This window comes from Halichoerus grypus, chromosome 3, assembly GCF_964656455.1.
Source record: "Halichoerus grypus chromosome 3, mHalGry1.hap1.1, whole genome shotgun sequence".
Taxonomy (NCBI): Eukaryota; Metazoa; Chordata; class Mammalia; order Carnivora; family Phocidae; genus Halichoerus; species Halichoerus grypus.
This window is the reverse complement of record NC_135714.1, coordinates 44,850,675-44,874,860: the sequence shown is the minus strand read 5'-3', so window position 1 is coordinate 44,874,860 and position 24,186 is coordinate 44,850,675. Positions and strand designations below refer to the sequence as shown.

General features: G+C 38.5%; 1 protein-coding gene and 2 pseudogenes across 1 annotated transcript in view; 2 read left to right on the top strand and 1 right to left on the bottom strand.

Moving 5' to 3' along the window:
• POLR2B (RNA polymerase II subunit B) overlaps positions 1–24,186 on the bottom strand; it is a 47,291-nt gene that overhangs the window by 22,025 nt on the left and 1,080 nt on the right. Inside the window, exons 2-13 of the mRNA XM_036084278.2 lie at positions 18,201–18,273; positions 13,818–13,968; positions 9,754–9,866; positions 9,413–9,632; positions 8,887–9,045; positions 4,604–4,768; positions 3,308–3,504; positions 3,034–3,153; positions 1,664–1,850; positions 849–992; positions 467–606; positions 21–132 (exon numbers count right to left, since the gene is read on the bottom strand). Coding sequence (XP_035940171.1) covers positions 21–132; positions 467–606; positions 849–992; positions 1,664–1,850; positions 3,034–3,153; positions 3,308–3,504; positions 4,604–4,768; positions 8,887–9,045; positions 9,413–9,632; positions 9,754–9,866; positions 13,818–13,968; positions 18,201–18,273 — 1,781 coding nt within the window. The remainder of the gene's footprint in view (positions 1–20; positions 133–466; positions 607–848; positions 993–1,663; positions 1,851–3,033; positions 3,154–3,307; positions 3,505–4,603; positions 4,769–8,886; positions 9,046–9,412; positions 9,633–9,753; positions 9,867–13,817; positions 13,969–18,200; positions 18,274–24,186) is intronic.
• On the top strand, positions 16,059–16,531 carry LOC144381251 (large ribosomal subunit protein eL31 pseudogene; annotated as a pseudogene).
• On the top strand, positions 21,366–21,877 carry LOC118530676 (large ribosomal subunit protein eL21 pseudogene; annotated as a pseudogene).

Sequence of the window (24,186 nt, the reverse complement as noted above, 5' to 3'; positions counted from 1 at the left end):
CACTCTTAATTAAGACTCACTTCAGACACAATGATGTCCATCTGACGCCGCAGTTTCCTTAGGGTGTTCATAAGTTGTTCAGGATCTTTATGTATTCCAACCCAGCAGCCATTAACAAAAATCTTGGTTGCACTAAAATGTGAAACCAAAAGCATTTTGCAGTTAGTAACTCTATATTAAGCAACAACCAAAGATTAACAATAGTTTCAAAAAAGAAATCACATTTGGGCGCCTGGCTGGCTCAGTCGGTTAAGCATCTGCCTTCAGTTCAGGTCATGATCCCAGGGTCCTGGGATTGAGCCCTGCACAGGGCTCCCTGCCCTGCAGGGAGCCTACTTCTCCCTCTCCCTCTACTGCTCCCCCTGCTTGTGCTCTCTCACTCTGTTAAATAAATAAAATCTTAAAAAAGAAAAAAAAAAGGAAAGGAAAGGAAAGGAAGAAAGAAAGAAATCACATCTATACACACTCAGCAATAGCTGCAGGAGAAATTTCTTCTAAATTTTCCATACTCCACTCTTCTAAAAATTCCAGAATGGGAGAAGGTTGAGATCCAACCGAAATATAAGCCATCAGGGCTAAATTCTTCACAAGTCCTACAGCATGGCCCTACGAATAAACAAATAAATAAATCACACTGATTTAACATGCCTATCAAAATTCTTTTCCATAAACATTTTTCCTTCAATTTGATTTCAGGATTTACTCTCACTTTCTGAAAACAAAATCATAAATAAACATTAGTTCCAAAACCACATAGCATAATTAAATACTTACTCCTACAAGTAATTACATACCCTACAGAATTATTGGTAGACTTTTTGTCCTGAATGTAAATTCTAATGTATTACCTCTGGAGTCTCAGCAGGACACACCATTCCCCACAATGTATTATGCAACTGTCTTGGTTTTGCTAGCTTGCCATCTCTACCAATAGGTGAATTTAAACGACGTAGGTGAGAAAGAGTAGATGCAAAAGTCAGGCGGTTTAACACCTAGAAAACAATAGCAAATCTTTAAGTTTGGGCATTTCTGTTACTCATATTATCACATTTTTGGCAAATACTAGAATGAGGCAAAGTCACATTTTTACCTATAATCAACTGTCAAACTTTCCCTATCCCTCTTTTCTCCACCCTTTCCCTGAATAGTATCATTCACCCCATAACTTTAGTGCCCCTTACAGCAGGGATGGCAAATATGTGATGTATAGTTCTAACATGCCACATAAATACTTTGTTTACGATCACCTCCAATCACCAGGATGTTAGTTCCATAGGAGCTGACGCCCCAAACCCCCACACTGTTCACGGGTCAACATTGTACTGTACTTTTCATCAAAGGAAGGGAATACCCATTTATTCTCCGGTCAGCATCTAACATGGAGCTCTAGAAACATAAAAATTTCACTGACATGGGCCATCTTATCTCCCAAGCAGCTACACTACTTTATTAACTATCTTAATGCAAACCAAAACCTTAATCTCTCTTAAGCAGTGCTAACAGCTAATTTAAGAAAAATTCCATTTTCGTAATTCAAAATCGCCCAGTGCTACTATACCTGAGAGAAAAAAAAAAGCAAAATAACTTATATTCAATGAATGAAAGGATCTATTAGTCGCACAACATTTTCCTATAAAACCTGCGGTCATAGTCAATGTCCTACCTGAGATACTCCAGCTCTGGCTTGATGAGCTTTCTTTTGGTCACCCCAGTTTCCCGTAGCTAAAGAATATTTTAGGCCATCAGATATAATCCTTGTTTTAATTGCCAATTCCAAGTTAAAATCCTTTCCTCGATCAATAAACTTCTGTGCATAGATCCGCACTTCTTTAAGCAAATTCTTAAACATACTGCCAAATAAAATTGGTATCGTTTTAAATATGTAAAGGTCAACAACATGCATTCTCAGTATGGACAATATGGCCCACAATGGGAAGGAAAGTAGTTGGAGGAAGGGAAGTATTAATACTCTTTTTATGTAAAAAGCACTGATGTACTTACAGTACATAAACATATATGAGGGGAGCAACTAGGGGAAAAAATGTCAAAAGAGACTCCTCAGTAGGGTGAAAACAAAAGGCTGAAAAACACTAATCTACAACACACTAAATAACAGAATATGTAGGGGTGGCTGGGTGGCTCAGTCAGTTAAGCGTCTGCCTTCAACTTAGGTCATGATCTCAGGGTCCTGGGATCAAGCCCCACATGGGGCTACCTGCTCAGTGGGGAATCTGCTTCTCCCTCTCCCTCTGCCCTTCCTCCCCCCAACCCCATGCTCGTGCACTCTCTCTCTACCTGCCCCAAATAAATGTTTTACCAAAAAAACAAAACAGTATGTAGAAACATTGCTATCTTTTTTTATTAAATTGTCTACATATTGTTTTTAAAAATAACTTTTCTGATTATAAAAGTGTTACTTGTTCATTATAGGAAATATGGAAAACAAAGACATATGAAAAAAATAAAACTCACATTACACCAATACTGCTAATATTTTGATAGATTTCCCTCCAGTTTTTGTGTTTTTATAAAACGCAAAAGCAGGGGGCCCCTGGGTGGCTCAGTCGTTAAGAGTCTGCCTTCGGCTCAGGTCATGATCCCAGGGTCCTGGAATTGAGCCCTGCATTGGGCTCCCTGCTCGGAGGGAAGCCTGCTTCTCCCTCTCCCACTCCCCCTGCCTGTGTTCCCTCTCTCGCTGTGTCTCTCTCTGTCAAATAAATAAATAAAAATCTTAAAAAAACAAAAACACAAAAGCAGAACTAAAAATTCCAATATCAGCAGTACTTAGAAAATCAAGACAAATACCTTATAAAGCTACCAGAGGAATAAAGAAAATGTAATAAACTGTCCTCACAAACTTGAAATTCTCAAATATGAAGCAGAACAAAATCTGGACAAGTGGCAAAAAGAATGTAGCTAACTTCATATGTACCCAATATGGATACCAAGATAGTTTAGTACCTCCATTAGTGCAATGATCAATCTAAAGTGCAATCTCTCTACTTTTAACAATATCATTCTATCATTCCTTACCCTCTAAATAAGAATGCAAGCAGTGGCCCAGCAAGATCCAATCTTTTGTTCCCATAGTGATCCCTGTCATCTAATTCTCTTCGACCCAAGGCTGCTAGAAGCAACCTATGAACCATGTACCTTTAAAATAAAAAAAAGTGAAAAACAAAACATATGGCTTTTGGCTTTTAAAAAAACTCATATGTTAAAAACACATTTCTGACATTTTTAACTTTAAGAAAAACTGTATCTCAATGGTATCTTGGCAAAAATCTTAAAACAATATTTAACATACCCCAAGAAATAAGCTTTTTTGGTCTCACAAAAATCACTGACACCAACATGAGGGAGCATTTCTTTTTGTAAGACTTCTTTTGCATATTTAATTCTTTTCTCTTTAGTGACACCAGGCTTTGCCCCTCTTGAGCCAATGAAATTTAGTGCAACATTCTGTTCCTGGATGACAAAAGCTTCATCGAGAGAAGGTTTCACCTATCAGATAATTCAAATGAAAGTTACTTTCAAATTCACATTTTCACCCTAAAATAAGTCAACTGTAACTTTAATTTATAACATGTTAAATATCCCTATGTACCTAACAGAAAATGCAAATATTTTTTTTTAAACCAAAGAACCACAAAATCTTAGAACTTGAATACACTTCAGGATCTAGAGATCTCTGACAAAATCCACTCATCAATACAGGCAATTATACTTCCTAAAAAAAAATACAAATAATTCTATTATAAAAAAAAAAAAGTAGTGGTTTTTGGTTTTTACATTTTAATGAACAATTGCAAAACAAAAATTCCTTTGTTTTTAGAGGGAAATTCTACAAAGTAACTGGTCTATCCTCTCCAAAAACTTCAATGTTATGAAACACTGAGGAAAAAGGCAACAAAAGACTTAGAGTGTGAAAAGACATAAAAATGACATGCAATACACAATCCTGGAATGGATTCTGAACCAGGAAAAAAATGCCATTAAGGACATTATCAAGACAACTGGCAAAAACCTAAAGATCTATGGCTTAATAATTCTGAAGGTAAGTGAAAGGTTCTGATTTTGCTAACTGTATTCTGAATATGTAATGAATGTCTTGGTTCTCAGGAAATACACACTGAAGTATTTAGGAGTAAAAGGCACAATGCCTAAAACTTACTCTCAAATGGTCTAGAAAAAAATAATGTGTGTATACAGATAGAATGCTAAATCAAACGTAGCACAGGTAACAACTAGTGAATCTGGGTGAAGAGTATGTAAGAGTTCTTTGTCAACTTTTCTGTAAGTTTGAAATTATCTCAAAATAAAAAAGAAGAAGGTTCAACTATTCATTTTCCTTTTTTACTAAATTGCACCAGACTGGTATGCTTTTATGATTTTCCTTACTAGTTTCTTCTTGCTACTGTCAGTGAACTCTGGCTGCCTCTAGTTTTTATGTCTATTTAGGCTTTCACTACACAGTAAATGGCATGGGATTTGTGACAGCTAAATTACTCTTCGGAGCATCTTTCTAGTATGTTTTAAGATTAGCAACAATAACTTTAAACCTCTTGTAAAACACTGCAAATACATTTTGCTTTCACATTACCATTTCCATCATCTCTGGGTCTTCAAAATCATAAATAATATGCTCTAAAATATCTCTGTCAGACACAAAACCTAATGCTCTGAACACAATAATGATGGGAACTTCCTGCTTGATATATGGTAGGGTTGCCACAATGCGTTGACCAATAGCACTCTTTTTTGCACCCTAATAAACATAAAATAAAACACCATTAGAATATCAGTACAAAGAGATCAGAGCCACATACAAACACCATGAGAATCATTTCATATACATGTTCATTATATGTATTTCAAGGGAAATATACCTCCATACTTTAAGGAACATCCTACGGCTGCTTTTCAAAACCACTGGAACAGGTTTACTAATTTTATGAACAGGCTGATCATTTAGGCATGAGAGAACTTCCATCCTCTACTATCTGCCTGCCAAGATTCTCTTAGAATTACCCAATACTGTATTTGGAATTGACATCTGGCTACAGAAGAATATGAACACTGATCCCACACCCTCTCCCCTGGCCAAAAAACCCCCACAAAACACACACACACACACACACACACACACACAAAAACAGGCCACACAAACTCTCTGGAAGACAGACATGAGGGGTATATATATATATGGACAAATATGGGAAAAAAGCTAAGCAACAAATGAAAAACAAACTCAGAGCTGGTCTGTAAGATATCTCTCATTTGAATAATATTTCAAAATTAACAAACAGCCTCTTTCACACAAGTTTATTTTTTCCAATTTCTCTTTAATTGTACACACATACAGAAATAAGTTACTAACCTACACTTTCATACAAACAACTGGCTTCTCCATTTCAATTATACTTCTTTAATATTAAGCTCTATCTTCTCTTGGCCTCATAACCCTATGTTATCATGGTCCCTCTAATAACAATTTCTGTCATCTCTCTCCTCCTATTCAGGTCTCGGTCCTTAGACACCTTATTCCATCTTACAGGTTTTCAGTTAACCACTCTTCATAAATGATATCCAAACCTTCATCTTGCTCTTTTTCCTGTACCCTCTGCCCTCATTAACTCCAAATGCCATTTGGCTGTTTCTACTTAGAGGTCAATTATTCCATTCAGTCTATTATTTGTTTCATCATAGATCTTTTTCAGAATAAGCAAAACATAAGAAAATAATGCACACAACACGTACTCCCACAAAATCTTTTGTCTAAAAAATGAACTCACTACATTCTAAAAATCAATTCTTGGAAGTCTTCTATTTTATCCAGAACTTGAGAACAGAAGCCACAGAATCTTAATTGATTCATATATCAAACTTATCACTAAATCCAGATTTTTTTTTTTTAAGATTTGATTTTTAAATAATCTCTACACCCAACGTGGGACTCAAACCTACAACCCTGAGATCAAGAGTTGTATGCTTGGGTGCCTGGGTGGCTCAGTTGGTTAAGCGACTGCCTTCGGCTCAGGTCATGATCTTGGAGTCCTGGGATCAAGTCCCACATCGGGCTCCCTGCTCAGCCGGGAGTCTGCTTCTCCCTCTGACCCTCTTCCCTCTCGTGCTGTCTCTCATTCTCTCTTTCTCAAATAAATAAAATTTACAAAAAAAAAAAAGGGATCAAAAGGGGTATGTGCACCCCGATGTTTATAGCAGCAATGTCCACAATAGCCAAACTGTGGAAAGAGCCAAGATGTCCATCAACAGATGAATGGATAAAGAAGATGTGGTGTATATATATACAATGGAATATTATGCAGCCATCAAAAGGAATGAGATCTTGCCATTTGCAACGACGTGGATGGAACTGGAGGGTGTTATGCTGAGCGAAATAAGTCAAACAGAGAAAGACATGTATCATATGACCTCACTGATATGAGGAATTCTTAATCTCAGGAAACAAACTGAGGGTTGCTGGAGTGGGGGGTGGGGTGGGAGGGATGGGGTGACTGGGTGATAGACACTGGGGAGGGTATGTGCTCTGGTAAGCACTGTGAATTGTGCAAGACTGCTGAATCACAGATCTGTACCTCTGAAACAAATAATGCAATATATGTTAAGAAAAGAAAAAAGAAGAAGATAGCAGGAGGGGAAGAATGAAGGGGGGGAAATCGGAGGGGGAGACGAACCATGAGAGACGATGGACTCTGAAAAACAAACTGAGGGTTCTAGAGGGGAGGGGGGTGGGAGGATGGGTTAGCCGGGTGATGGGTATTAAAGAGGGCACGTTCTGCATGGAGCACTGGGTGTTATGCAGAAACAATGAATCATGGAACACTACATCTAAAACTAATGATATAATGTATGGTGATTAACATAACAATAAAAAATTAAAAAAAAAAAAGTTGTAGGCTCTACCGACTGAGCCAGTCAGGTGCGCCAGATGATTTTCCTTTCTCTGCCTCTAATTCATTCATTTTGCCCATAGCTGCCACGATAATTTAATATACTGTTTTCATTTCTTTGCGCTCATGATCTAGGCCAATGCTTCTCAACAAAGAATGTACATCAATAACATCTGAGATCTTTTCCAAACACTTGTACTTGGGCCCCATTCTACCTCTATTTACAAGTAAAAATCATTTTAATTCTTTAAAACACCTATTCTACATATATGTTTAACTTCAGGTAGTTAAAATGCTCTAATCTTCAAGTTTTTCATTTTTGTAAGACTTAAAAAGGTGGTATTAGGCTCTACAAAACTGTTTGCAAGGCACAAGAGTAGAAACCTAAATGTCCATCAAAAGGGAAAAGGTTAAATAAATTATGCTACATCTACATATGGAATATAACAGCTCCAAAATAATGATCAAGTGCTCATCTAAACATGTTTTTAAAGGATACCAGCAAAGTTCAAACAGTGTGTATCACATGCTCCCATTTGTATTTTTTGCATTAAGATTATTTCTGAACTGATTCATGAGAAATTATCAAAAGCAGCTGCCTCTGGGGAAAGGAAGGGTCAAAGGAAGACTACTTTTGATAGTATACTCTTTTTTTCTACTTTTGAACTATTTTAATGTGCATGTATGACTTATTCAAAACAAAATATAATAAAAACCGTACCTGAAATTAAAGAGGCAATTACAACTACTTTAGAAGATAGTTGTAAACATAAAATCAAGCAATCTGAGTAACAAAACAGGCACACAGCAAATATTCAAGAAAGGCTACCCTATTTTTTTTTTATAAAGATTTTATTTATTGGGGCGCCTGGGTGGCTCAGTTGGTTAAGCGTCTCCCTTCTATTCAGGTCATGAGCCCAAGGTTCTGGGATCAAGCCCCAGTCCGGCTCCCTGCTCAGTGGGGAGCCTGCTTCTCTCTCTCCCTCTGCAGCTCCCCATGCTTGTGCTCTCCCTGTCAAATAAATAAAACCTTAAAAAAAAAAAGACTTTATTTATTTATTTATTTGAGAGAGAGAGAGAGAGAGCATGCTCCAGTAGTGTGCAGAGGGGCAGTGGGAGAGGGAGAGGAAATGTCCAGTAGACTCCGCATTGAGCACAGAGACCACAATGAGCAGGGAGCCCGACACGGGGCTCAATCTCACAACCCTGAGATCATGACCTGAGCCAAAATCAAGAGTAGGACGCTCAACCGACTGAGCCACCCAGGCGCCCCAAGGCCAGGTATTATTATTACAAGTGACATACCCATGGTAGGCAGCTTCTAAGATGGTGCCCAAGGACTCCCACCTACTACTATTATTGCCTTGTGCAATTCCCTCCCCTTGACAATGGGATGAACATACCGGCTTACATTTAACAAAGAGAATATGGTAAAAATGATAGGACGTTGCTTCTAAGATTAAGTTATAAAAGCCTGTGATTTCCATCTTGCTTGTTCTCTCTATGGCTCCTGTCAATTACTCTCCCTGATGAAGCAAGCTGCCATGCTGTCAGCAGCTACATGGAGGAGAACCACATGGCCAAGAACTGAGGGTTCCAGCCAACAGTCAGCAAAGAACTGAGTCTCTCAGTTCAACAGCCCACAGAGAACTGAATCCTGCAGACAACCATGTGAAATGAGCATTAAGATGACTGCAGGTCAGGCAAACACCTTGACTGCAGCCTTGTAAGAGATGCTCAGCCAGAGGACCCAGTGAAGCCACACCCCCATTCTGGATTCACAGAAACTGTGAGATGATAAATGTTGCTACTGGAGTAATTTGCTACTAGCAATAAGTAAATAATAAAACACCTACATATAACACTGACAATATACTCCAGAAAAACTTTTTTGACTAAGAATGCAGTCTGATAAATTATAAGACTAGACAAAAAAAAATAAATCCAAACAGTATCATATTCCAGTCCATACCTGTCCCCCTCTTGCCAGCATGCTAACCCAAATAGTACTGGTGGGTCGCGAAGAATTCTCCAGACATGATCTACACTCTCCCGTGTAGGCATATTTAGAATCCTTTTTGGCAAACACATAGACTGTGTTTGTTGCCATTTTCTCTTGAGCAATCAGAACCTATATGGACAACAAAAAAGTTATGCCATAAAACCCACAGGTCTTTGAAGTAGAAAGAAGAGTAAAATCTGCATCTTAATTTAATCTGATCACCTGGGCTCACTGAAACATCAATTCTTAAACTTTACAAACTCCATTTTACATAAATGCTTCACAGAAACACATAAGCTCAAACAACACCAAATTTCTAGTGTTTATCATATACAGCTAAATAAAATTCTGGTTTACGTAAGTTTAGCTATCACCCCCTAAATAATTCAATTACCACTTCCACGTTATTCTGTATCCAAATTTACTTTTTAATTTGAACTTTCATAACTTAAATCTTAATTACGATATTGTAATTTTCTTTAAATAATGCTTATACCTTTTCTGATCCATTAATAATGAAATATCCACCAGGATCCAAGGGGCATTCATTTAACTCACAAAGATCACGATCTGTTAAGCCATTCAACAGGCAATAAGTTGAACGCAACATAATTGGAATTTTTCCTATAAAAGTTTTCTGATGCTGAGTTTGAAGTTGTTCTTCACCTTCCTTAATGACTGTTTTTGTTATATCAACATAAAGTGGAGCAGAATACCTTTAGAAACAAAAGTAAGATCACAAGTTATAGTAACGTATTTGCTAAACTCTCAATTGAACTGGTCAAAATTACATTTTCTGAACTGTATTTCAATATCAATTGTTGGAAAAATTCTTACGTGAGATTTCTTAATCTGGCCTCATTTGGCATCATTGGTGAAGGAGCACCATCTCTTTCCCAATGGGTAGGTTTGGAGAGGTAAATTTGTTCAAACTTCAGCAAGTATCTTGGCTAAAAGGAAACCAAAAAACATGAAAAGGGTAACTTTTTTCCATAAAAGTTTTAATAATTCCATCTTAATCAACATTAACATTTTGACTAGAAGCAGCTCTAGAAACTGCTGAACTTAACCCACTTTACTAATACAAGGACTCTCCAAAGCCAATATCCATATTCCATAGATGTCAAGTTGAATACTTAATTGCTTTCTTAAGGCAAAAGACAGTCTTAAAATATCCCAAGTAAATAAAGACGATGCACATATCTCATATGCTCTGTGTCAAATAGTTAAAAGGATTTGTGTAAATAATCTATATAGTTTTATGTGCCCTCTCCTTGGTTAAGACCATAACTAGAAAGTTACCAGAAAAGATAAATTCAGACAATTAGGACCATGCTCTAATCTATTCAACAAAACACCAAAAAAATAACCTAACTCTTCAATATACAAAAAAACCCTAATTACTCTATAAAGGACTGAGAACTTCCAACTTCCAACCCTGACTATAGCTCAGCCTACTCAAAAAAAAAAAAAAAAAAAGTTTTCAGTTAATATCTATTCACTCCCCAAAACAAGATCCATGAGAACTTTCCAGAAATAAATGGATAGTAGGTTTCTCTCTAAGCCAAATCTCAGACAAAGAGACAATGGGACTAAACAGACCAGTAACCGTAATTAACACCCAAGTTCCCCAAACTGGAGTACATAAAGGGCAGAAAGAACTGGTGGTGATAATGAACCAAAGGGAAGCCATCCCTCTACTCCTTATTTCTACCATCACCCTAGTCTAGAACACTATTATCTTTTTTTTTTTTTTAAAGATTTTATTTATTTATTTGACAGAGAGAGACACAGCGAGAGAGGGAACACAAGCGGGGGAGTGGGAGAGGGAGAAGCAGGCTTCCCGTGGAGCAGGGAGCCCGATGCAGGGCTCGATCCCAGGACCCTGGGATCATGACCTGAGCCGAAGGCAGTCACTTAACGACTGAGCCACCCAGGCGCCCCTAGAACACTATTATCTTAAGCCTAGGCTATTCAAAGGTTTTTATCTGTCTCTAGCCTCTTCCCACTCCCAACTAAAAACCATTTCCAAAGTAACCTTCCTAAAATAATGCTTTATGCACATTCTTTGACCATCTTTCAACAATTCCTAATGACATCCAAAGCCTGTGACAATCTCATTCTATCTTAACTTCCACTAACACCTATCAAAAACAGATCAAGCCAAAAATCATATACTGACTATTGTGGTCATTCCATCCCCAAGCCAAATAATACCAAGTAGTCTCTTGCTGAACCTCCTAAGTATCTTTTCTCTACTAGGACAAGTCCTACCTTGCCCTTCGTGGTCAGCTTAAGTCTCCCCCCATCTTTTCCACCAAGTTCTTTTCTTTTTTTAAAGATTTTATTTATTTATTTGACAGAGAGACACAGCCAGAGAGGGAACACAAGCAGGGGGAGTGGGAGAGGGAGAAGCAGGCTTCCCACGGAGCAGGGAGCCCGATGCGGGGCTCGATCCCAGGACCCTGGGATCATGACCTGAGCTGAAGGCAGACGCTTAACAACTGAGCCACCCAGGCGCCCCTCCACCAAGTTCTGATACTCCAGCTTCAGATCTCTTCCTCGATTTTACTTAATAGTAGTGGCACTTTGAGTCTGTTATATTATTATCTCTTTTGTTTTGCAAATACGAGGAAGAGAAAATGCCATTAAAAAAAAAAAGCCCATTTTTCCAGCACAATGCCAGAAGAGCTGATTATTTTTGTTCTTAAGAGCAAAAGTCTATGCAGCATCTCGAACCAGAATGAGAACAGATCAGCCCTTAGGAAATTAGCTACAGAAAAGGACTGAACTTAACTAGAAATAAAAAAAAAGACTGAACTGGGGCTCTCCCTGACTCACTTTGTTTTTCAGTTTCTCCATCTCTCTTCTCAAAAACTGGGGACAGCTATTACTTTGGACTATATACTTCTTTACAATCACTCATGTAAAACCAGATTATAAAATTATACCCTTGTATTTGCAAATGACATATCAGATAAAGGGCTAGTATCCAAAATCTATAAAGAACTCATCAAACTCAACACCAAAAGAACAAAGAATCCAATCAAGAAATGGGCAGAAGACATGAACAGACATTTTTCCAAAGAAGACATCCAAATGGCCAACAGACACATGAAAAAGTGTTCAATATCGCTCGGCATCAGGGAAATCCAAATCAAAACCTCAATGAGATACCACCTCACACCAGTCAGAATGGCTAAAATTAACAAGTCAGGAAATGACAGATGTTGGCGGGGATGCGGAGAAAGGGGAACCCTCCTACACTGTTGGTGGGAATGCAAGCTGGTGCAGCCACTCTGGAAAACAGTATGGAGGTTCCTCAAAAAGTTGAAAATAGAGCTACCATATGATCCAGCAATTGCACTACTGGGTATTTACCCCAAAGATACAAAAGTAGGGACCCGAAAGGCTACGTGCACCCCGATGTTTATAGCAGCAATGTCCACAATAGCCAAACTGTGGAAAGAGCCAAGATGTCCATCAACAGATGAATGGATAAAGAAGATGTGGTATATATATACAATGGAATATTATGCAGCCATCAAAAGGAATAAGATCTTACCATTTGCAACGACGTGGATGGAACTGGAGGGTATTATGCTGAGCGAAATAAGTCAAACAGAGAAAGACATGTATCATATGACCTCACTGATATGAGGAATTCTTAATCTCAGGAAACAAACTGAGGGTTGCTGGAGTGGGGGGTGGGGTGGGAGGGATGGGGTGACTGGGTGATGGACACTGGGGAGGGTATGTGTTCTGGTAAGCGCTGTGAATTGTGCAAGACTGTTGAATCTCAGATCTGGACCTCTGAAACAAATAATGCAATATATGTTAAGAAAGAAAAAAAGAAGAAGAAGAATGTAGCAGGAGGGGAAGAATGAAGGGGGGGAAATCGGAGGGGGAGAAGAACCATGAGAGACGATGGACTCTGAAAAACAAACTGAGGGTTCTAGAGGGGAGGGGGTTGGGAGGATGGGTTAGCCTGGTGATGGGTATTGAGGAGGGCACGTTCTGCATGGAGCACTGGGTGTTATGCACAAACAATGAATCATGGAACACTAAATCTAAAACTAATGATGTAATGTATGGGGATTAACATAACAATTAAAAAATTAAAAAAAAAAAAAAGATAAATGAATATGAAAAAAAAAAAAAATTATACCCTTGTTATGAGTTTAACAATGCTAAGAACATACACATGTGTAAACAAAGACTGTGAGGAATTTAGAAAAACTAAAATAGCTGGTATGTTTGGGTGATTTTCTTTTATTATCTCTTATATTGTTATAGTAATGTATTCCTTACAAAAGATAAGAAGGAGAAAAGTCCTTCAAATACATTTTCTTTCATGATTACTTATTGTGAAAGAAAAAAGGGAGGCTTTCTGAAGCAATATGACTATTTGTGGCTTGCTTCTCCTACTAGTTCATCGTATTTCTAAGTTCTCTCTCCCCAACTACTAAATCCCTACTATCTGAATAAGGATTAGGGTTTTGGATTACTTGCAAAAATGTATCTCTTCATTAGTAAGAATAAATCAGGGGGGGCACCTGGGTGGCTCAGTTGGTTAAGCGACTGCCTTCGGCTGGGGTCATGATCCTGGAGTCCTGGGATCGAGTCCCACATCAGGCTCCCTGCTCGGCGGGGAGTCTGCTTCTCCCTCTGACCCTCCCCCCCCAATGCTCTCTCTCTCTTTCTCAAATAAATAAATAAAATCTTAAAAAAAAAAAAAAAAGAATAAATCAGAAACTGTAAGGTAAAAGATGCTGTAAGTACCCTGCTAAAAACACCTACTTTTTTTTCTTTTACCTGTAGGCCAGGTGAGAAAAGGACTGAAGTTCCAAAATCAAAACTCTTCTTTCACATATGTTACTTTATTAGAATAACCATCTTACCGGTTCTTCAACTTCTCCGCTAGCATGCTGAGCTTCGGCTTGTAGGTCTATAGGTGGGGCATCTTCCACAATTCTTTGAACAGACATCTGAATAAACTCATCAAAAGAATCCAGCTGTTGTCTGACCAAGCCTTTCTCATCAAAATAGGAACTGGGAAAATATTGGAGTTTATAACCAGTTACAAGTCAGTGATTTTCTAGCATATTTCCTCATTTTCATTATAATTAAATCCAACAAATAATTAATTGTTAAATACCAACCACTATAAGCCCATCATTATACAGATACTATGAGTTATCCAAAAACAGGGTGAGACCAGGTTTCTTTGTAGAATTTGTTAAGTTTCAGGAAACAAGACTTATGGGTAAAATAATTAAAGCACAACAAAAAAACTATAAGGAAGCACTAATATAAATGTCCTTTATAAGTTTTATCCAACCTCTTTTTCTAAGTTTTATTTATTTATTTAAGTAATCTCTACAGCCCATGTGGGGCTCAAACTCATGACCCCAAGATCAAGAGCTGCATACTCCTCTGACTGAGCCAGCCAGGCGCCCTTCATCCAACCCCTTTGAAACATTTCTTCAAACTAAAGAAAATGTGGATACTTGAGTGGCACAGTCAATTAAGCGTCTGACTCTTGGTTTCGGCTCGGGTCATGATCTCAGGTTGATGAGATCGAGCCCAGGTGGGGCTCTGCAGTCAGCGAGGAGTCTGCTTAAAATTCTCTCTCCCTCTGCCCCTCCCCACCATGCTTGCTCTCTCTAAAATAAATAAATCTTAAACTAAAGAAAATGTATAGTCAAAGATAAAAGAACTCTAATTTGAGTAACAGGGAAGATGATGATACCCATGACTAAAATATGGAAGGTATAAAAACTTCAATTTTAAGTTTAAGATTAGTTCTAATTTGTATATGTTAAAGGTGGGATGAGAGTAAGTCATTCAAGTGAAAATACTCATCAAATGACTGATGATAAAAAATGAAGTATGGGTAAGAGATGGGAGTTACCAATAGATACAGAAATCACATAATGAAGCCCTAAAGAAGAATGAAGAATCTAAAAAAAGAGACATACGGTTTACAAGGAACAGACTCTTGTTCACATGAGGGAAGGAAGAAGAATATATATAATAAAGGTACAAGACGATATAAGTACAAGAGCAATCTCACTCCTCACCACCACCCAGAAACAGTTATATAGCTGGGCTTCAGTGAGACTGTAAGAGCTCTGAGATTTACCACAACCCTAAGGACTGGATTATCTCATCAGCCCTCAGGAAATGTCCCATGAGCACACCCCCATGTCTCAATTCCTTCACCTTGTGACCCTTGCATCTTGTATCTCTGACACTTTCTTAGCTTCTGCTCCCCAACTCCCTTATCCTCACATCAATTTTCTGAGGCAATATGCAAAGCCCAACTAATCACCAGTCTCCCATTTTGGCATCACCAGGTCACTTCACGGGTCACCAGCAGGCCAATTAACTGGCTGGCTTTGCGTCAAGATCTCACCCTGATTCAATTAATCATGGATATCAATACTAGAAGTTAGGTCCTATGGCAGACAACAGTGCACACAATCATCCTTGTACAAGGTACAGCCGAAAGAATGGATAGGGCAATTTCCTTCAGTAGAGACTGTGAGCTAACAGGAAAGAAATTTCTCACAACCATTTGAGTCCACCACTGATATGTAAGAAACACATGGAAAAAGGCACTGTCTGTAATTTAAGTAACAATGGTTTTTATAGACAATTAACAACGAAAAATCTTCAACAAAAAAAAATCTTCACAAAACTATGGATAAGTTTCATTCCCCCAGGAAGACTTCCCAAGATCATTAGAACACGGCTTCATTAGAATGTTATCCTTGGGGCACCTGGTGGCTCAGTTAGTTAAGCGTCCAACTCTTGATTTCAGCTCAAGTCATGATCTCAATGTGTTGGGATGGAGCCCCATGTGGGGCTCCATGCTCAAGCAAGGAGTCTGTTTCTCTCCTTCTCCCTCTGCCCTTCCCCCCGCTCACATGTGCAGGCACAAGCATGCGCTCTAATAAATAAATCTTTGGGGAAAAAAAAGTTGTTCTTTATATACCTAAACTATATAAATATCTCATATTTATATCTATCTTGATTATTTTACCAGAAGTCATCTTACTGAAGTCCCTGATAATATTAAGTAACATCATAGCCACAATGCTTGGGAAAAAAATCACTTTGATGTGAAAAAGTGAAAAAAAAAAAAAGCATCATCTCACAATAGACAAAGCACCTATAGTCAATTAAAATATAAAAATCAAATATTTTGTTTTTCCAACCAGGGCCTGGCAGAATGGCTCCCGCGAAGAAGGGTGGCGAGAAGAAGAAGGGCCGTTCTGCCATCAACGAGGTAGTGACCAGAGAATACACCACCAACATTCACAAGCACATCCATGGAGTGGGTTTCAAGAAGCGTGCCCCTCGGGCACTCAAAGAGATCCGGAAATTTGCCACGAAGGAGACGGGAACTCCAGATGTGTGCACTGACACCAGGCTCAACAAAGCTGTCTGGGCCAAAGGAATAAGGAATGTTCCATACTGTATCCGTGTGCAGTTGTCCAGAAAACGTAATGAGGATGAAGATTCACCAAACAAGCTCTACACACTGGTTACCTATGTACCTGTCACCACTTTCAAAAATCTACAAATAGTTAATGTGGATGAGAACTAATCACTGATTGTCAAATAAGGTATAAAACCGAAAAAAAAAAAATCAAATATTTTGTAACAAATGTTAAATAGGGTGACTATTCACAACAGTTTACCTTGAACAACCAATCACATATGTTGAAAACAATTCTTTAAGATCAAAATATCTTTTCTCCCTGGACATTGTAGAATAAGGCATACCCACAGAATATCTACCTAGTTAATTTTTCCTAGTAAGATGCCCCTTGGTGTTTAATACTCAAAGATCATAGAAGATACAAATGTCTTAATACGAAGTTTCTTTTTTTTCCCCCAAGATTTTATTTATTTATCTGACAGAGAGAGAGCAAAAAGAGGGAACACAAGCAGGGAGAGTGGGGGAGGGAGAAGCAGGCTTCCCACAGAGCAGGGAGCCCGATGCGGGGCTCGATCCCAGGACCCTGGGATCATGACCTGAGCCGAAGGCAGACGCTTAATGACTGAGCCACCCAGGAGCCCCTTAATACGAAGTTTTTATAGCCCATGTTTAGCAGTAAAAATATACATCTACATCTCAAAATCTCAATACATTTTTAATAAAACAAGGTTCAAGAAGGTTCAGTTATACTCCAAATACAACTGGTACAATGTTGGAAGCATATGTTCTTTGAAAAGGAAGAGACTGTCAACCAAGAGGATGTGTATCTTGGAGATTGAGGGGCTCAAAGAGACAGCATTCCGTTACTTTATAGACAGCAATTGTCAGTTTGATAAAAGAGCAGAGTTGTAGCATTTTATATCCTAACACAGCAAGATGTTACTTCAATACTTAGAAAGTTATTTTTCTTACCTACATGTAAGGCTTCTGAGTTTTGTTACATTTTAATTACACTTAGAATTGGATGGGAATTTCGGCTGAAATACAACCTAATGTAACTTTATCCATTTAAAATAATAAGAAAACCCAAAAATAAAATTAACACCAGTAATGGAAAAAAATGGGCATCACGTGCCTCCTGATAGACTGCAGAGAGAACATCACTGCTGCCAAAAGTAATCATTTGAATCTAATTATGAGGAAACATCAGAAAAACCCAAACTGAGGGGCATTCTAAAAAGCAACTGGCCTGTATTCTTCAAAAATGCCAAGGTCAAAAAAAAAAAAAAAAAAAAAAGAGGAAAACTGAGGAACTGTTCTAAATTACAGGAGACAAAAAAATAAGTCATGAAAACTAAATGCAGTATGTAATCCTAGGATGGATCCAGGATGAGAAAAAAATGTATTTTGCTATGAACAACATTAGTGGGACAACTGGCAAAATTTGGGTAAGATCTGTAGATTAAATTATTGTATTAATATCAGTTTTCTGATTTTGATGACTTATGATTATGTAAAAGAACATCCTTAGGTCTGCAACTTACTCTCAAATGTCTCAGGAAAAAAATATTCACAGAAAGGGGAAAAAAGGCAAAGAAAGTATGTAAGGTTAACATCTAGGGAACCTGAGTGAAATGTATATATGAATTCTTTGTGTAACTTTACTTAAGTCTGAAATACTTTAAAAGTTCAAGTTAAATACATAAATAGAGAAACCAGTTCTCATGTAGCATATTCATATAAACATCTAATTTTCAAGAACAGAATAAGCAGGAAATCCCTTTATAGGTTATTGTGCCTTTTAAGGCTTACTAAGTTTGGTCTCAAAAGTTACCTGATTACAATCCAGCATGCTTCTTGCCACAAGTCTGGGGTGATTTCATCATCATCTTCATCATATTGCATGTCTGCAAAAACCAAAAATATTGTACCCACGTGCAATAAAATGCTAGCAGTTAACATCTCGCTATGATTTGAAGTAGCAGAAACATATTTACTCTCTGTTAAATAAAAAGCAATCCTTTTACCCCACTTTTCTAAACTTTCACTTAATTGAATTATTACTAATATATTACAATATACACAGGTACACATCTATGTATACAAAGGTCTACGTCACATAGGTATTCTCCCAGTATACACTACAAAGGTTTAGTATAAGTTGTGTGAATTTGTTAATATTCCATCTTCTGCAGAAAGTCCATGTAATTCTCATTAATAGCTAACTATAATGATAACTAGGAACAAGCATGTAGTCCTCTTCAGGGACTGGAGAGAAAGATTAGGGTAAGGAAGTAAAGCCAGAGAAGGGTTCCAATAGCTGGGCAATACCTTAAGGTACAGTGGTTTATTACAGCAACATTTAATACAGGTAAAGGTATGACAGACTGTATTTTCCGAAGATGGCCACAACTATAGCTTCATTTCACATGTTCTTTTATAATGTCATCTTGATATGCCTACCATCAAGATACAGGGGTCTATTTTTCCTCCCCTTAAATCTGGGTGGGTCTCTGACACTGCCATAACTAAAAGAAAGCAGCTGAAGCCACACTACATGACTTAAAAAGCTAGGTAAGAAAAGGCAATGCAATTCCACCTTGTTTACTGAAACATGTGTTTCTGGAACTCTGAGTGGCCATTAGTTAAGTCCTACTACTCTAAGGCTTATATAGTACAAGGAAGCCCAAATCATATGGAGAGGACACTTACAGATGCTCCCGTCAATCCTGGTCCTTGAGTCCTGCTAGGCTAGGTGCCAGACATCTGAGTAATAAACACTCTAGATCTTCAAGGCCCCAGTTGTCAACACCCAAACTTTGAGTCTTTGCATTGAACCACTGACATCACGGAGCAAACAAATCATTCCTACTATGCTCTATCCAAATTCCTAACCCACCGAATCCATGAGCACATTAATTTTTAAGCAGCCAAATTTTAGGGTAGTTATGCAGCAATAGTAATCTGAACAATAGGGGATTTGAAAAATCAGAGTGCACTGTTCCTCTGCTATTGGTCGCATCATCTTATGTAAAAGAGAAGTGTGCTGTATTTTTGTTTTTATATTCTAACTTATATAGCCTGTAAAACTTAAGAGCTTTCAATTCAAAATTTAATACATGTTCAAAACAAATTATATAATAAATGCTTCTTGAACAAATTGGAATTACTGATTCCTATACACGGGGGGGGGGTGGTAAGAAAAACAAAGGTATCTAAAATAGCTCAGAGATATCTAGCTTTGATGACAGATTAGAGGTTAATATCACAGCCACATAGAGAAGCAAGAAGGTGGGAAAAAGAGAGAAATGAGGAGGTTAGCTTTAGGTACACTTGTGAATCATTTATCCCTTTAAATACCTGCAGTAAACAACTGGATATAAATATAAAACTCAAATAAGGGGTCTAAATTACAAAAAGCTAAGAATCATTAACAAGTGGTTGGTAGCATACGGAGAGCTTCCATAGAGAAGAAGACTAAAGGCAGGATATTAAGGAATACCTCTATTAGAGTCATGTGAAAAAAAAAATGAATCCATGAAGGAGACTCATTTACTCATTCATCCATTCCCATTCATCAAATATTTATTGAATGTATTTACTATATCCCAGGCATTGGAAACACAACCTTCAATAAGATAAAAGATGGCTGTATCCTCAGGGAGATTATCACCTACTGGAGGGATACAAACAAGATGAAGTCAATTAAGAGGAAGAACAACGTGAATGGGCAGTCCTAACCAAGACCTGAGGAGGTTAGGGTAGACTTCCCAAAAGCTGAGCTGAGCAGAGACCTCATGTATGAATAAATAGGAGTAAACCAGGCAAAAGGAAAGGGTGAGGATGGGAGGGGTAGAGAAAGGAGTCTTTCAAAAAGAAAAAACAATTTGCACAAAAGACTCCAAAAAATGAAAGCTATTGAAGGAATGAAAGAAGGCTAATGTAGCTGAAGCATGAAGTGTGAAGTTGGAGTGGTTCAAGAGACAGGTCTTTACCAATACAGCTTTGAGGAACCACCCTAAGATTTTAACAAGGGTGTGGCTAGATCAGATTTTCATTTCTGAAAGATCACTATGGCCATAGTATGGACAGTGAATGGAAAGGAAAGAAACCTGGAGCACACAAACCAGTTAAGAATCTGGAGAAGTAATCTAGGTAAGAGATGGTAGTGGCCCGAACTAAAAATTGTGGCAGAGGTGACAGACAACTGACCAGATTTGACATACTTAGGAGACAGAACCCTCAGGACTTGGTGGCTTATGAGATAATGGGGGCAGAAGAGAGGAATCAAGAATGATGCCCAGGCATCTGGCTTCAACAACACAAGGGGGGATACCACTCACTGAGATGGAGAACACAGGACAAAGCAGATTAGGAAGGTGGATGAGTAAAGGAAAATAGCTCAGTCTGGGCAGTGACAAGTTTGAGTCGCTTAGAGCACATCCAAGTGAAGTTGTCCAGTGGCAGTTAGATATGTAAGACATCTGGACTGGAAGTATAAATTCGAAGTCATCCACATACAAATAGTACCTGAAGCCATGGAGAAGAGATGGAATCCTCCAGAAATAATACGAATAGAAGAGAATGAGAAGAAATGTCAGACAGGTAAGAAGAATTACGTGAGAGTTATGTGGCAGAAGGAAGGAGTGAGTTTCCAAGAGGAAGTAATCAACAATGCTGACTACCACAGGGTCTGGATAAGGTTTGAAAAATGTCCCTCTGATCTATCAACTGAGAAGTAACTAACATTCTTTTTTTTTTTTTTTTAAGATTTTATTTATTTATTTGAGAGAGAGAGAGAGCATGAGAGGAGAGAGGGTCAGAGGGAGAAGCAGACTCCCTGCTGAGCTGGGAGCCCGATGTGGGACTCGATCCTGGGACTCCGGGATCATGACCTGGGCTGAAAGCAGTCGCCTAATCAACTGAGCCACCCAGGCGCCCGAAGTGACTGACATTCTTATTAAGAGCTGTTTTACCTTTCGGCCAGAACCGCATCTTCCAGCAATTCGCCAAAATGACCAACACAAAGGGAAAGAGGAGAGGTACCTGCTATATGTTCTCTAGGCCTTTTAGAAAACATGGAGTTGTTCCTTTAGCCTCATACATGAGAATCTATAAGAAAGGTGATATTGTGGACATCAAGGGAATGGGCACTGTTCAAAAAGGAACACCCCACAAATGTTACCATGGCAAAACTGAAGAGTCTACAATGTTACTCAGCATGCTGTTGGCATTGTTGTAAACAAACAAGTTAAGGGCAAGATTCTTGCCAAGAGAATTAATGTACGCATTGAGCATATTAAACACTCAAAGAGCCGAGATAGCTTCCTGAAGTGTGTGAAGGAAAATGATCAGAAAAAGAAGGAAGCCAAAGAGAAAGGTACTTGGGTTCAACTGAAGCACCAGCATGCCCCACCCAGAGAAGCATACTTTGTGAGAACCAATGGAAAGGAGCTGGAACTGCTGGAACCCATTCCCTATGAATTCATTGCATGATAAATGTAAAGAAAAAGAAGACCTCAAGACTGTTAAAAAAAAAAAAAAAAAGAGCTGTTTTTATGTAGTGGCTAGAACACAATTAGATTATAATAGGTTGAGGAGAAACTGGAAAATAGGAATTGGAAACAACAAAGAGCCTATTTTTTTTTTTTTTTTAAGAAGCTTGGCTGTGGGCGCCTGGGTGGCTCAGTTGGTTAAGCGACTGCCTTCAGCTCAGGTCATGATCCTGGAGTCCCTGGATCGAGTCCCGCATTGGGCTCCCTGCTCGGCAGGGAGTCTGCTTCTCCCTCTGACCCTCCCTCCTCTCATGTGCTCACTCTCATTCTCTCTTTCTCAAATAAATAAATAAAATCTTTAAAAAAAAAAAAAAGAAGTGGGGCAGCTGGGTGGCTCAGTCGGTTAAGCGGCTGCCTTCGGCTCAGGTCATGATCCCAGGGTCCTGGGATCGAGTCCCGCATCGGGCTCCCTGCTCTGCAGGGAGCCTGCTTCTCCCTCTCCCTCTGCCTGCTTCTCTGCCTACTTGTGTTCTCTATCTCTCTGTCAAATAAATAAATAAAATCTTTAAAAAATAATAAAAAATAATAAAAAAAAAGAAGTTTGGCTGTGAATAAAAGGAGAAAGGCTAAATATTGGAAGAAAAAGTAAAGTTTAACAACAAAAAACAGTTTGTTTTTTTGAGGACAAGAGATCTAATATTTCACAAAGAAAAAGAAGACTGGTGAAGAGGAGTGTCTGAAAAACTGATGAGGGCATATCTAATAAAGCTATCAAAACGGGGCCCTGGGTGGCTCAGTCAGTTAAGCATCTGCCTTCAGCTCAAGTCATGATCTTGGGGTCCTGGGATCGAGCCCCGTGTTTGGCTCCCTGCTCAGCGGGGAGTCCACTTCTCCCCCCACAACTCATGCTTGTGCTCTCTCAAATAAATAAATAAAATCTTTAAAAAAAAAAAAGGGGGGGGGTGCCTCGGTGGCTCAGTCGGTTAAGCATCTACGTTCGACTCAGGTCATGATCCCAGGATCCTGGGATCGACCCCAAGTCGGACTCCCTACTCCGTGGGGAGCCTGCTTCTCCCTCTCCCCCCGACTCGTGCTGTCGCTGTCTCTGTCTCTGCCTCTCAAATACATAAAATCTCAAAAAAAAAAAAAAGATATCAAAGGACACAGGCAGGAATGGAATGTAGACTCAGTGTTGGAGTAGACTTGAAAAGAGAAGTAACTTTAACTCTCTTTCCACAGGATTATTATACATTGCTAATGAGAATATACTGGGGCGCCTGGGTGGCTCAGTCAGTTGAGTGTCTGCCTTCAGCTCAGGTCATGATGTGGGGTCCTGGGATCGAGCCCCATGTCAAGCTTCCTACTCGCGGGGAGCCTGCTTCTCCCTCCCCTCCCCACTCGTGCTCTATCTCTCAAATAAATAAAATCTTAAAAAAAAAAAGAATATAAACTAGTACAATCACTATAAAGGTCACTTGGCACCATCTGCAAAATGTTAAACATGTATATCATTTGAGCTGACAATTCTATAGGAATTTCTCCTACAGACATACCTACACTGGACAAAATGACATGTACAAGATAATTAATAACAGCACTATTTGAACCAGAAAAAGACCGGATATAACCCAAATACCCATCAATAAAACACTACTTAAGGTACATCCATACAAACTAGGTACGTGTGAAAAAAAATGAGGTGCTCAAGAAAATCTCCTAAATATAAATATATATATATGAAAAAATAAAAGTGCAGAAAAGTGTGTTACCTTTTTTCTGTAAAAGGATGGAAAACAGAATCCCATTTCTATTTGCCTGAATATGCATAAAGCACTCGAGAGAGAACCTAAGAACAGAGGTAACTTACTGTGGAGGAGGCCCACTCTACACAGATGGTGGACAAGAATAAAACCTTATGCTTTAACATTTTAATATTTTCTACCTTGTGAGCCATGAGAATATTCTACCCACTCAAAATTTAAGCTAAGAAAACTTCTAATTTTTTTTCTGAGATAGGAGTTAAGAAATCTAACGATGCTAACAAATTTCCAGACTCAAGATATGAGACAGAGAAGTTTAAACAGTAGAGTTTACGCTTTTTCTTCTTTTTCTCCATGGAGTGGCCTGGGAATAAGGAGAAACGTGAGAGGTGGCCACAAGACTGGGAGTCAGAAAAAAGTGGTTTGAAATAGTAGCTATGGAGAATGGAAGACCCAGCATTAAAAATACATAATATACACTAGACACGGCTAAGAATTCTACATGTGAAAGGAAAAAACAAAGACATATTGGCCCTATTCAATAGGATACATAAGACCTGAAAAC